Raw genomic sequence first — 14,765 nt, forward strand, 5'->3', positions numbered from 1 at the left:
CAGGGAGGCATACACTGGGAGCAGCCAGCTCACCTAAAAAGAGACTTCTTGAAACCAACAAGCATTCTTGCTGTTGTTCCATCATCGATTGGAAGAGTCCAATCACCTGCGCACGCTGGCCTACCACTCAAAACAAATTAGGTCGTTGCATTGGATTAGGATGCATGATTTGTGGTGGATACGGTCCTTGCGAGGATGAAAAAGCCTCATCTTTCTAATAGCCAGGTGATGGTAGCTGTCCACAGCTGTGACTCACTTTCCTCAATAGCTCTGACTAAGAGCTATTAAGCTCCCATTACTCCATCACATATGCCGAGGACAGATGCTTTGACTGTTGCACAATGGGTGCAATTCACACAGCTAAATGACTCTTCATGCACCTGTCCTGTTTATCAGAAGGTCTTGATGCTCAGAGTTTTGGGTTTTTTATGTTTTTCTTTCAATTTCAGGTGAAAAAAGGTACGTCTTTGCTGTGACTTTGGAAACTTCCTTTGAAAAACGCCACACTGTAATCAATCTGCTTTGAAAAGTTTTTTATGTGCAATTTCATACATATCACACATGTTTAAAGTACTAACAGTGATGTATTGCAGCAGAGCAAATCTCTGATTTAGAGAATTTAATGATGTGTGCATATCTTATTTTTCACAATTTGTTTCTGACGTTGCACTTTTGGAAATAGGTGTGTGTGTGTGTGTGTGTGTGTGTGTGTGTGTGTGTGTGTGTGTGTGTGTGTGCAGTCACTCACCACTAACAGAACCTGTTAGCTCCAGCATGGTGTCATGAAAGAATGACAATGTCATAGTGTTTGTCTGCTGGTGCAATGTGTATCTCCTTCATCCTTTCTGTGAAAAAATAAGTACTGGTAATTTACCCATACGCTGTTGGTGGTCACTGGTTTGTAATTATCAACAAACATTAAACAGGTCATCTTCTACAAATACAGTCTGTTTCCTCCACAGACTGCTCTGCATTAGCTGTGAGCTCTGTGATGTTTAGGGCCTGCAGAAATGTAGCCTCTTAGCTTTGTCAGTGGCTCCAACTGAAAAGCTAAATGAATCCAATTATGCAGTAAAATAATAAGACTCTGGAGCAATCCCTCAGTCCAGTGTAACTCAGAATTATAATGATAAAATGCTAACCAGGGAGCCGAGACAAGTCAGTCACAGACCCCTGGTCAAATGTTAATAATGGCTCCTCCAATTAGACAGATGACTCAGGTGACCCATGATTCCCTGCATGCATATCAAACATGCATAAACACTCAATCCCTGACCTGAGGCAAGATTAAGAAACAAAGTTCTGACTGCCACAGCAAGAACTGCATGTATGCAAATGTTTGCATGTGTTTCTGGTGTGAAATCCAAACAGATTGCAGTCACTGCAGTTGTTCCAGCACACTGCTGCTAACCAAGATTGGAAAATTATGGTCCAATGAATTTGAACATTTTACAGTTATAAATTATGCTATTTAGTCTTTTTCGGCACTTTTATGCCACTATGGAAACATCAGTGCACCACGTGTTTGACTTTTATGTGACATTAAATTGGAGCCTTCATCCATCGCAGTAAAGCTGGTTGTAACATCACTGATAGCACGAGGCTTTAAAAGAGCGAAAAGAACATTTTGATGCCAAACTGAAACGACAAAAAAAATGAAATGGGAAATGTTCGCCTTACTTTCACAAACAGGAAAACAACATTGAAGGTTGGCTTTTCAGGATGTCAGGAAAGAAACACTACAGCCAAATATCTAATACAATACAAACCACAGTGAAATTATTCCTTTTTGGTGAATCAATTACACCCAAAATCTTTGCTGGGAAAAATCTGAATACATTTTCTGTGATGTATTCTGGGTCGAAGAATAATTTAAGGGAGCATGCATGGTTTTTGCATATGAATATGGCTTAATATAGCTCACTGTTATTATAGTTGTATATATGCTCCTCAGATAAAACATGCCTTTTATCCATAGTTGTTTGCTAGACATTCTGCTTCACAGGAAATGTTGCATTTTATGCCTCTTATCATCAAACAGAGGCCACAGACTCGCATCCCCGGACTGAAATTGAAATTCATTTTAACCCTCTAGCATGTTTACTGGTCACAGTCTTCGGTATTTCGGACTCAGAGAGAAGGAGGAAGACCTTCCGTCCTTCACCGATGAATTTGACTTTGTCTGCCCATGGCTCCTCAGTACTTGCCAGTGAGCCAGCAAGCCTGTCAGCCAGAGAGCACAGATCAAAGCCCCGTTTCAGCCTCTCAGCCACCAAAGCCAGCGTGACAGTGAGCCATCATTAACACACACGGAGAGCGTCGCCCTTCTTCCTTTGGACTTAACATCACTTATGTGCGGCCGCTGTTGACCACAACCTCGCCGGGCCTCGTTTGCATTCAAGGGGATCCTCTCGCCCGTGCGCGAGAACTGAGATACGAGCTCGATACAAGTGTGGATGGTAGAATTTGATGGGTACAGGAACTAGACAGTTAACTCTCGGCAGCAGAGCTGACAGAGCTGATTATAGCCATTGCTGTGTAAAGACGCTGACAACTGAACAGTGCTGCTGTCAGGGCTGGAGGGGATTATTGGGCGTCTGACGGATAAAAATCAAGCATCTCTATAGTATCATGGCAATGAAAGCATAAAAAATAAAGTCTATTTAACAGCAAAGATGATGACATTCTGTTTCTTTATTCATATAAAACAAACAAGTAAAGGAAAACATTGCTTTTAAAGTGCGGGTACCAGCTCTTGACATGTGCACATTTATAATCTTTTCAGCATGCCCACAGTCCACTTTATTGATTTAGTGAAAGCATTAGTCACAGTCTGTCCATCGGTGTACAGAAGGCAGAGAAAAGAAAGCATTTAAAAAGGCAAATAACAGCACTGAACTATGAAAGAAGCGGCTCAAAAATCATCTTGGCTGTCTACAAACTACTCACCCTGGTGTTAGTAAGTCAGTGGTAGAAGATAATTGATTAATTGGTTCCCACCAGGTCAGGAGAGTGCTCATAATGAAAGGCATCCAAATGTCTTTTGTATGCAAGGAGTTCCACACAGATGCGCCAACATACAATATGCTTTCTGTAGTTCAATGTGGTCTCGAAACAGAAAAAAAGAAACTGTTTTGTAAGCAGAAACAACAGCTCTGATGCATACTTAATGTGCTTCTGCTGCTTCTAAGCATCATAAAGTCTTTTAATTTGTCTCCCTGCTGTGTGCTCAGGCTGTGACAAAACAGCCTGAACACACACACACAAGTGACCACACAGCTGTCTGCTGTCTGTCTGTAAAACAAAGCAAGGCAGAAGAGAAAGAGGCGGAATAGAAAAGGATGTGAGCCGCTATCACCAGATTTTGTGCCATTGCCCCCAAGGGGCCAGGCTCATGTGTAGTAGCTGGAGCCGAAGAGAGGCTGAGAAGCAGACTCATCAGTGTTGCAGGTGTTGGAGTACCCTGATCTGTGTTGCCTCTCCAGCTTCATAACAGAAGTGGAGACTGTTCCATTAAAAATTTAATGCATAAACTATAAGCAGATTATTTCTACAGCTTAGGAAAACATAAGTAAGTGTGTGTGTGTGTGTGTGTGTGTGTGTGTGTGTGTGGAGTGTGAAGAGCCAGTAGGTAGAGGTGGTAGTGTGATATCCCCTATGGTTACACAAAGCTTCAGGCCAAACAGTACACCAGTCTCTCTTCGGGTATTTTAGTTGTTATGTACATGCATGTATGCACATGCTTTAAGATATTTGTCTGTAGAGGAGAAGATCAGATTTCTGATCATGCTCCTCTGTTTTGTTTTCATTAATTGGGTATTTTTTTATTCAAAGCTCTCTCTCTCCCCCTCCCTCTCTCTCTCCCCCTCCCTCTCTCTCTCTCTCTCCCTGCTGGTGAAGCCTCTAGTTTGGTCTGTATTTTCTTTCTCTCATCTACAAGCCCATAATCAAGCTTAACCAATGCAATTTAAATTTCCAAAATATCAAAGGTCCAGTCTAGTGTGTAGGATTTAGTGGCATCTAGCGGTGCGGTTGCAGATTGCAACCAAGTGATTAGTGTGGGCACGAAAAATGTGAAAAAAGCCAGAGGCACTTTTTAGAGAGAGTGTTTGGTTTGTCTGCTCTGGGCTACGGTAGAAACATGGCGGTGAAACATGTGGACTCTGTGGAAGAGGACCTTCATTCTGAGGTAACAAAAACACAACAGTTCTTATTTTCAGGTGATTACACATTAATGAAAATGCACTTGAATGAACATTATATTCCATTTCTGCTAAGAGATCCCACTAAATCCTCCACACTGTACCTTTAATGGAGCGTGGATGTTCTGTAGGTAAAACTTCAGAGCTTTGTACTCTGTGCATCACCCTTTGCAGGCTTCCCAAAGATCATATATAAACTACAATAGCTTATAGTTATATACGCTATGTTTTATGCTTTAAAATTGGCAAGTAAATACTGAGTTGTAAAATAGCTTCCCCCTGGGTTTATTTTGAAACACCATCATTCTTATTTCCGGCTCATGCTCACATTTCACAGAAATGCTGCATCACATAAATGACTGAGGCTCTCCTGCAGCCTCTATGTTGATGTGACAATAAAATAAAATCACCTGTAAGAGCAGGGCAGAGATTTTCTATCACTTGGTCTGTAGGATCCTCTCTAAACATGTCAGTATCTTTTCTGCATTTCTTAATGAATTGGCTTCCCAGTGACTGTGCAAACACGAGCGTGCGCACACCCATGGGTTTCTCATCTCAGTCTGTCTTTGTTTATCTGCTCCCTCACCGTTCACACTGTCCTTCCTCTCCTCCTGCCTCCACCTCTCCCTCCACACCTTACTCCCCTAAGCAGCTGAAGTCAGTTAGGCTGTGTGACATCAAGCAGTGTGCCCAGTCAGTTTTGCTACAAAACTACAGCATGCATGGTGTGTGTGTGTGTGTGTGTGTGTGTGTGTGTGTGTGTGTGTGTGTGTGAGACAGAGAGAGAGGTTCATCCTTCTTTTAGTGGTGTGGGCTGGTCATCTGCAAGATAATTATGTTGCAGTTTGCAAAGCTGAGCTCATGTTTTATACACTACATTCTTCATATGGTTAATTAGCTTCAGTGATGCTTGCAGTGCAGAGCATAGTCACACCGAACGCGCTCAGACCTAGAGAGATGTGATGTGAAGGAGCGAGGGAAATCAGAGCGATGAGAAGCCGCGGCGTCTGGTCTCCCGAGGGCCTTTCTACACTGTGTGAGATGCTTTCATATCTGTCCCAGATCCGAGAAGGAGCCTATCAGATGCTGGAACCGGGATCTTCATAAGCGCAAATCTATATGCAAATGCAGATCATCCAGACATTTAGCCGAGGAGTTTAATCATAGCGCAATGAGGAAACAAGCTGAGAAATCCCACATCTCCACCGCCATGGATCCATGCACTACACAAACTACAGGAACAGAATCATTATATCACGACCACAATCACCAATTAGTGTAAAATACAGCTGCCACAAGACCCGTCTTCATCTCACTGAAGATCTTAGATTAGGTGTCACTCTCAAGAAATGGGCAGATCATTAATGGTTTAATTGGTCGGTGTGAACTTTGACCCCGTGCTTGGGTGGGCGGTCACCCTTCACCCTTCTTGACCTTTGCTTCTCATCAATCATCCCTGAGTGTGGATGCGTGTCGTGTTCGGTTCATACGCGACGCCCACTGGGAAGCGGAAGACAGCATCATCAATGCATTGCATTAGCCTAGCGAGCTAGCGGTCAGTAATAGATTAAATAAAGCAAAAACTTGCAAAAAAAAGGGAGCTCGTTCAAATCCCTGATCATTTGTGGGAGGCTGTCACATTATAGAAACATTCAGCTTGTTGTGAAAACAGATAAAAACCTCAAATCTTCATCAGCTCCTGATCTTAAAGAGCTTTATAACTGGAGGATTAGCACTGTTGGAAGACATGTTGAGTGTACCTGCCACTCAACTATTAGGAAAAGGTAAAACTGAGCCACAAACCACAGCAGATAAATCGTTGCTTTGAGGTCTTATTATGTTACATGCTGGAAGTTGACTGCAATGTGTGTTTTGCCACTGAAACGCCACTCTTATCTGCAGATTACTTGTTTTATATATTCACTTTGTCTTTGAAGAAGAAACAACAAAAACGCAGCACCAGGCCGATTCAATCGAGACAGCTCTGAGAGGGTCTGGGCTGGGTTAGGGTCTTGGTTTTAGGCCTGTGCAGAACTCCCCTTCAAAGACTATGTCAAGAGTTGCAACTTGGAGAAACAGGTTAAACGCCTTTTTTATTATGTATTGGAAGGAGCATTGTACCATCCATGCTGTTAGAGGATTCTGGAAATACCTTCAGTGCAGCAGTAAGTGCTGCTAAGCTACCTTCTGGGTTGTTCAAAGATTGCGGGGTATCTATTTTTCAGGAAAACCGCTGCCTAACTGCATGACTCAAATGTAATGATAATGCACGAGAGGCACAAACTGGGGCTCATGGGGCGACGGTTGTGCTGAAATGAAAGTGAATTATTGGCTTTAAAAACCCTAAATTGTAGCTGCTTGGCTTTGTGGATTTTTTGCACCTGCTCCGGGCATCAGCTAGCCATAATGCCAGGTGAGCTCATCGCTTATCAATATCACTCTCGGCAGCTGGTGCTCCTCCATTGACTGACCTACTCTTCCACACAAAAGCCAGACAGTCTCTCATCAGCTGACTGGAGAGGCTGGTAAATGGCTACTGGCCACATTAGACACATAAGTACTCCTTTATGATGTTTGGATTGACTGGGCAGTTACACAGTGCAGCAGAAATGGGGCAACAGACTTGAACGGCAGTGGAGGGATTGAACAAAGCGCTGAGCAGAGGTTGGCTTGGCTTTGTGGCTGGAGGATTTACACCTCCGCTTTCCGTCCTCTTTCCCTCTCATTTCTCCCCAGGAGCCGGACCATTGACTGACAAGCCCCGTGGGAGTGTAAACACGAGTTTAAGAAAAAAACAAAAGGCTGGATTTTGGCCCCACAGTTTTTGATGCATCATTTCCTGCACATTTGTGGCAAAGCTTGAAAAAGTTTGACACTATAGCAAAAAAAGGAAAAAAAAAAACTCCACATGAATATCCTGTTTGCAGCCTTCTGCCACCAAAGCATTCAGTCGTCTCCCCACCCTTAATGAAACAAACCAGCTCCTATCATTTCCGCCCTTATTTCACAGATCCGCACCCACCCACCCCCCTTCGTTCGTCAGTGGTCCTGATAATAATACGTTGTCAAATCCGGGGGGTATAGCCTGTAATAAGGGGTATTAACCCAGAGAGAACAGCTATCATTACGGTTTGCAGGTTTCAGAGAGCGTGTGCACATGATGACAATGGGAGAATGGTTAGGGAGACCCAACAGGGAGCCTCTTCTCTTGAATAGGAATCTGACTCACACAACATCTGTACAAAGGATTTAGAGGATTTGGGAGGCCCTGAACTGTAAATTGGAGTGTTAGCATGGGTCAGAAAGATTTAACTGTTGAGTTCTTGTGCTTCAGGAGTGCCTGATGCAGTCGCCTAGCATCAAATATTTATTACACCACCACAGGAACTGCAGCGCGTGGAGAGAATTTGGACCTTTTGCATACTTGTGGCTTCTTTAAAGCTCATTAAGCTGCAGTCTATGACAATCCTATACTGAGCATGATCACAGCAGACCACCCCCCCTGTTCAGTAAGCTCGTTTAAAGTGCGTTGCACCTATATTCCATGCAGATTACATCACAATCACTCACATTTCATTCAGAGTTTGAACCCTGCATGCATCAAATGTATGCTTCCCTAAGATGAACTCTCTCTGCCTTTCTTGCTCTTTCTTGATCTTATTCTCTCTCTCTCACACACACACGCACATACACACACAGTGGCAGTGAAGCACAAGGGGAAAGCATCGACCCTCCCCGTTCGATGAATGATCTCTTCTTTTCCAAACTCCTCTTCTTTCTAGTAGGAGGCATCTGCACCACTACTGTGCCTGTCTTTCAGCACAGAAGCCCGCACACACACGCATTGTCAGAGAGATAATTTGCATAAATGCAGAGGGCTGTCAGAATAGGACTCATGATTTACCTGAATGGTGCTTAATTGCGCATCACTGAGGCATGTAATCCCAATCGCCTCATCGTTACCAGCTGGAAAACACAGAATCCCAAACATGCAGGGGCTCTGACTGGTACGCAACACTTTGCCAGCCGCCCTCTCTGCCTCTAAACTGATTCTCCACTATCGCCCACCAGTTCCCGCACCAACACAAACAAGTAAACGGCTGTTCATTCAGCAAATTGAAACGCACACATTTCTTGTCCGTTTTTTTTCAGTCTTAGCAGAGAGATGTGGCAGCGAGCTTCTCTGCACGTCAGGAAAGCCTATCAATAATGCACACACAGCTTGTTATAGCTCAAACTCACTCTGCTTGGATGGCTCACCAACCTAAGACCCAGCATCAAAGACCAGAGAGCTGTGTGTGTGTGTGTGTGTGTGTGTGTGTGTGTGTGTGTGTGTGTGTGTGTGTGTGTGTGTGTGTATGCGCACACATGCCAGCAGTTGAGTGTATGTCTGAGAGGCAAAAGGCGTTGAAAGCACTGAGTTTGAAACCTTTCCTAATGGGGAGCGGAGTGACTGTTTATTCTCACTGAACGAGCCCTGCAGGGAGATTCATTTGGCAAGGGCGGATTTATTTTCCTGAAGTGCTGTCTGAAAAGGAAATGCCTTTGAACTGAATAATAAAGAATGGGACTAAGATTGAGGTCAGGGACGCACGCGCCGCGTGAATGCGATGTAAACCTCTGAATGTTTAACAGCCAGCGCTTCGTAAAGAATGCAGGAGAGGAAGGACAGAGGCTTTCAGCGCTGTGCTTCCAGCTGCTGCAGTATGAAAGATCTCACAGCGGAACGTGTCGAATATATAAGCAGCACCGTGCACGTACAGTATATAAGACAGCACGTCTGCAAGAAAAGGGGGTCACACTAGCCCCGATCAGGTGTCCACAGCACCTAGATGTCTCATCATTGTGACTTTTGGCACGATCACAGCACTTGGAGCCACATACACTCCTGCTTGTTGTCACTCAACACTTCAATGAGCTGCTCTCACGTGGCTCATGGTGCGCACACGCACGCGCGCACACCCTTTTTTTTCCTTTGATATCGGACAAGAATCGACGTAAACGCCTGCATGCATGAACTACTGTGAAATTTTGCACATCTTCAGACCTCCTTTGCGATGCACGGGTCAGGAACACCTTCGGTGTGAGGGTTTTTATATTTTTTTGTACTTTTTCTCACGGAAATGCGCACCGCCAAACGTAACCAAACGAGAACACTTACCGCAGAGTGTTGGTAAGAAAGATTAGACTTGAAGTAAACTAAAACCACGCTGAGTCTGGGTATTTATGACTGACCATCCTCCCACTGAACGTGCCTGACTAAATCCCACAGGGAGGGTGGGGTTCCGTCAACTTTTCTACCGTCTTCTCCCACCGAACTTTCCTGACCCGCCCGCCGGCTGCGCTCCCGGCTCTCTGCGGACGCCTCAACTCACCTGCAGGAGACGGTGATTTCTACTTTGGTGGCGGGGATGTTGCCGGTGATCGGGTCGAAGTCGTACACCGATGACATGTCCTCGAGCTTGTCCATAACGTCTCCCTCCATCATCTCCATCGCGAGGTCTCGGGGCGGCTCGGGTCGGATGCGAGAACCGCACAGCCTGGCCCTGACGGAGCGCGTCGAGTCTCCGGTGACTCCAGGGACCAGATCAGAGACCAGATGGCCTCCGGTCCGACCGGGTGAGGCAGCCACTTCACAAATGCTGAAGCTGGAGAGGAGGGAGGAGGAGGGAAAGGGGGGGTACTGAGTGAGTGGACACCAGCAAAAGCAAAAGGCAGAGGCGCACTTGGTTAACTGTCCATGCAGCGTAATTAGATTAAAAAAAAAAAAAAAAAAAAAGATAGGACAGTATCTGAGATGACTGTTGCGCCCTCACCGACCGGCTGTACATCACACAGAGAGATGGACTCCTTTTCTGCTCTTTGTCTTCAGTCTGCGCGCACAGCGGAGCGTGTGAAGAGAAAAAGGGCTAGATACTCTGAAACACACCCATCCTCCTCCCACACGGAATTACACTCAAGTGCAACCCTGCCCATGCCCCGGCGCCGCTGCTGTCACCCTGCGAGCTCAGTGTGTGTGTGTGCGTGTGCCAGCGGCTGTCGTGGTCATTTAATTACGCACTGCCGCTATTTAATATTTAAGACTTTATCTGAGGTGTGGCGTGAAATCCTTTAAAGCCATAAAATAAAGATCAGTTCGTCAGAGCAGACACTTGCTGGTGAGGCACATGGCGCTGTGCAGTGGTTCCAAAGGTGGTGGTCGGGACCCCCCAGTGGGTCGCAGGGTAAATTTAAGGGGTCTGGAGATGGTTCACATTGTAGGAATTGCTTTTTCTTCCTTTTAGGACTTTCTGGTAATCTTTTCGTTTGGATTATTGTCTCTTTTTTTTTACCTCGTCAGCCTCCGTGAAATGATTCATATAAATCAGTCCGAGAAGGAGCCAATCACAGCTTTGATTCGTAGGTCGCAAGACAAAAAAGTTAGGAAGGGCGACTGCAGAGCGAAAAAAAAGATTTCAGCACCACAACAATGGACAGTTCCCAGCATGAACAACCCCGCTCCACATGGTGAAAAACCAGCAAGCAAGAAACTTGTGCAGCCTTTAGGGTAATGACCGTGCAGTTAGTGTGAGACGTTCAATCCACACGAACGAATGAATGAATTTGGACTTGGAGTTAAAGTTCCCATCCTGTGGAATTTAATACTTTTCTGTGCTGGAGGAGGCAGGTGCATGACATTTTAAGAAATGCAGTTACCAATTAAAACGCGTTCATGCTGGCTGATTTAAAAATCAATATTAATTACAGGGAGGGAATTACATAGAGATTTAATGGCCACCATCCATCATTAGCTTGTATGCAGACTAAGCCCTGTAAACCACATTGTAATGAATATGCTAAACTGCTGCAACCGCCTGCCAAGAAAGTGATGGGTTTGTCATTTTTGGATAACTACACTTCCTAAATGCACTGTGTGTGTGCGTGTGTGTGTGCCTGTGTGTCTTATCCTCTCTCCGCCGCCCCACTGTGTATCTCACTCATTCTGACACTCCACATCTCTGTCTCTCTCTTTTTTCATGCATACACAAAGGAGTTACACATATACAGTATATGCAATAGACGTAAACACCAGTAGTCATGAATAAACAAATAACCAGCTGTTTCCCACAGATTGCAGCTTGCATAAAGAAACAAGCCACTTTTGACCAACTTGGCAAACTACAGATTTTCAGTATCATTGTAGCATTTCTGGCTCTCTCTTTCCTTGTTACTCACTCTCACGCATGCATCACACACACACAGATATACACAGCTATAAACCATTTTACCTCCTTTCATAAATGGGTGCAGAAGCACACAGCTCCTTCTGCATAGAGCATCTAGCATCTGGATTCCTGAAATCAATTTATACCGGCACAGGACGCTTCTGCCCACACAGCCCTCCAGCTCAGGATCAGGAACACACACACACACACACACATACACGCACAAACACAATATTTTTTTTCAAGCGTACACACCAGTGTGGACATATAAAAACAAATTACTTTCTCATATATGTTAGTGAATGGCCCATAAACTGAGATAAAGAGGCACACACATCTACATACACACCCGGTTCTCTCCCGGATGATTCATGTATTTTAAGGGCTTGCTGTGTAGTGTGGGTGAGCGCATTATTGCAGATGTTCCAAGGAGTGGGTTGACAGGAGCAGGGCCAGAGGATGAGGAAAAAGGAGAAGGAGAAAAAAAAGGAAGGGGAGGAAGAGGACCTTCACAAAAGCTATTTCGTCTTGAGTAGTAACCTGCGGTATCACAAATGCACACCAGATATCGAAGTGAAATTAATAGGAGTTCATATGGTGGTTTGAGGCAGTCCTCCTACAATCAGCTCTGTAACAAACAGGACTCCAATCAGCAGCTGAGGATTCAGGATGATTAATGCATAAAAACTAACACTCGTTAACACTGGGAAACTTGCTGCAGTCCCTGCAACAAAGACTGGTTTGGATATTTTCATGTTCTTTCTGTCTGGCAGCAGAAAGCATGGATCTTTTCAAACTGCCAGCAGTCTATATTTTTCTGTAGCAGCAATGGTGAGAAAAAATAGCAGAAACATTGGAAAGATTTTTTTTTTTAGGCATTTAGTACTGCAAACTGTACTGTGTCCATTTCAGAAAGTCTCAATGCATTGATTTGTGCAGTGATCAAAAGCAAAGACTAACAATTCACTAGATATCTTCTTTTAAATGCTATTGCCATCCAATTGCGATGCACCAGGAGGTGGTCAATGCTTTGTATTGCTGGTCACATTAATAACACCATGGTGGACTCAAATGCCCCTTTTCCTCCTTCTCTGTCCTATTCTCTCGGCTTCCTGCGGTTTCCTAAGCACTAATTACTGTGTTTATGCTTACTTGCGTCATGCTGTCCAAAAATATCGCCTTTCTGGAAGCAATTATGCAAAAACAGACAAATGCCCTGTCAAACAAGTGAAGCTCCTTACAACTAAATATGTGATATTTTCCCCCCACAACCTGGAAAATAAAGACATTTTTAATCCCGCTCCTCAGTTGTCTTATTTCAAGATGAAACAGAACAAAATCCATTAATTAATACATGTTGGATGTCCAACCTTAGACTTACTCCTAAACACAGGAAGTGGTCAGAAAATACTCATTAATCCGGGAATCTGTTGGTATTTTCATCCAGCCTGTGACGCAGGCTTTTAAATGTGACATCAGCTTTGTCAACCCTAATGTTGTGGTGGCTGGTGGAGGTAATGAAAAGGATTCGCGGTCGATGGTTAGGACAGTTTCCTCTTAACAATGTGCCTTCTGCTGTGTGGGAAATTGTGTTGTGTTTCATCTCTGCAGGAAAAATCTTCTACAACGCAATGATTTTTCATGTCTTGGGGCCATTTTGGCAGGAATTTTTATTTTGATGTGTAACAGTCCAAATGAAGATGACATGATTTCATACCGAGGTATTTCCAAAGCACCAATAATACACTACATTTTAAAAATACTTTAATAGCTCACAATAAAGAAAAAAGTATACGTATGTACAGTTGCAGCCTACTCATTAATGAACCTACAGAAAGGTGCATCATAGTGGAAGAAAATATTCATCTCTCCAACAAAGGCTACCTCATACCAAACCATAATGTGCTGCAGCCTGAGGAATTGTAGTGTTGCATTTTAAATAAGGACTTCAACTACTTTTGCTCAACTTGAAAAGCTCTGAGTCTGCTTTATGCTTCAAGTTTTGAGAGGGTTTTTTGCAGAAAAAAAAAATGCAGTTTGGAGAAAAGAGAACAAACCAAAAAAGACTTTTAATATTATGCAGTGCTGAGGCAAAAAAAAGTGTTAACATTCAAAAAGTCTTTTTCTTAAATTCTATCACTTCTGGTGCAAACAAGACTTCCACTAGTAAGTAACCATATCCACATCTTAGACTGAACTATCACATCAGCTAATACAGTAAATGTGCAGTCTCATTTATTTCATAAAGACTTGTGGAATACGAAACATCTGAAAGCTCCCGCTGGAGAAAACTGAGATAGAGCAGTGCACTTGAAACAGCGCTGGGAAAAGACTTTCTAACGTGGAAACACTCAGAGTTTCTTATTAGTACAGTAATGCCCGTTCAGTGCAGCTTAAATGAGCACCGTGACCCCAGATTTATGTAGAGAAGTCGGGGGTCTGATAAACCTCAGCTCAAAAGGGCCACATGTTCCCCCCCAGAGTGTAATCCTGCTCTGTGGCCCAGCGGTTTAATCCAGAATCAAACCCCTCCTGAGGTGGCAAAAATCACAGAGAAACCTTTAATGATGAACAGACAGAAGGACCCATAGACAGGCACACACAATTGCATGCATGCGGTGTTTATGGCAGACTACAGCAGCCTTAGTGGCTGATTGACTGGCTAACGGCCCGGCGCTCCCTCAGGCTGCAGCAGCAGTGGGGATTCAAAGAACTGGATGAAGGATTGGAGCCACAAAACAATAATAAGAAAAAAAACTACCACAGTTTTCCTGAGCAGGTCCACACTTGATAAGCACAAGCACTGGAGCTAATTATGAACCTCTTGATTTAACACTCGCTGCTGCTCTTAATCAGATGAGTAGCTACTCGTGCAAAAGTTTTAATGGTGCAATAGTTCCTCAGCTGTTGGGAAAGTTAACAGCTGAGTCCTTCAGGGAGGCTGCCTGGACACTCTGCTCCTCTTTATTTTTAACAATGAAGCATATGTTGAGCAGTTTTAGCTCGTTGCTAAAAAACTGCGTATTGTGGCTGAGTTTAAATACTGAAGATCAAGGGAAAATGACACCAGACTGAGTGGCAAAGAATTCCCTACAGGAAAAGTTTGCACCAGGGACTTCTGGAGAAATCAAGAGAGCGTAGTGTGCTCGCTGGCTGCTTAATGTCACCGCTGTGGATGACGGCACCGCTACACATTATTATGCCTCTTAAAGCCCCTTTGAGACTGTGGTCACATCCTTCAATTCCATTAAACTGAGTAAGTACTGCTAATAGATAACATTAGTGCATTACTGTTCAAACACCAACAGCCTGTTTTTATGTCTCCAAAAACAACAATGAATATATTTCTAATTTGTCT

At 44.0% G+C, this 14,765-nt stretch overlaps 1 protein-coding gene across 2 annotated transcripts in view; it reads right to left on the reverse strand.

Moving 5' to 3' along the window:
• cpne5b (copine Vb) overlaps window positions 1-9,696 on the reverse strand; it is a 112,063-nt gene extending 102,367 nt beyond the window's left edge. The window contains exon 1 of one of the 2 annotated variants that reach the window (XM_041952478.1): window positions 9,578-9,696. In XM_041952478.1, the coding sequence (XP_041808412.1) occupies window positions 9,578-9,696 (119 nt within the window). The remainder of the gene's footprint in view (window positions 1-9,577) is intronic. The other variant, XM_041952486.1, reaches the window with a different exon arrangement.
• Between the last annotated feature and the right edge of the window lie 5,069 nt (window positions 9,697-14,765).

The sequence above is a fragment of the Chelmon rostratus genome, chromosome 2 (assembly GCF_017976325.1).
Source record: "Chelmon rostratus isolate fCheRos1 chromosome 2, fCheRos1.pri, whole genome shotgun sequence".
In the NCBI taxonomy this organism is placed as follows: Eukaryota; Metazoa; Chordata; class Actinopteri; order Chaetodontiformes; family Chaetodontidae; genus Chelmon; species Chelmon rostratus.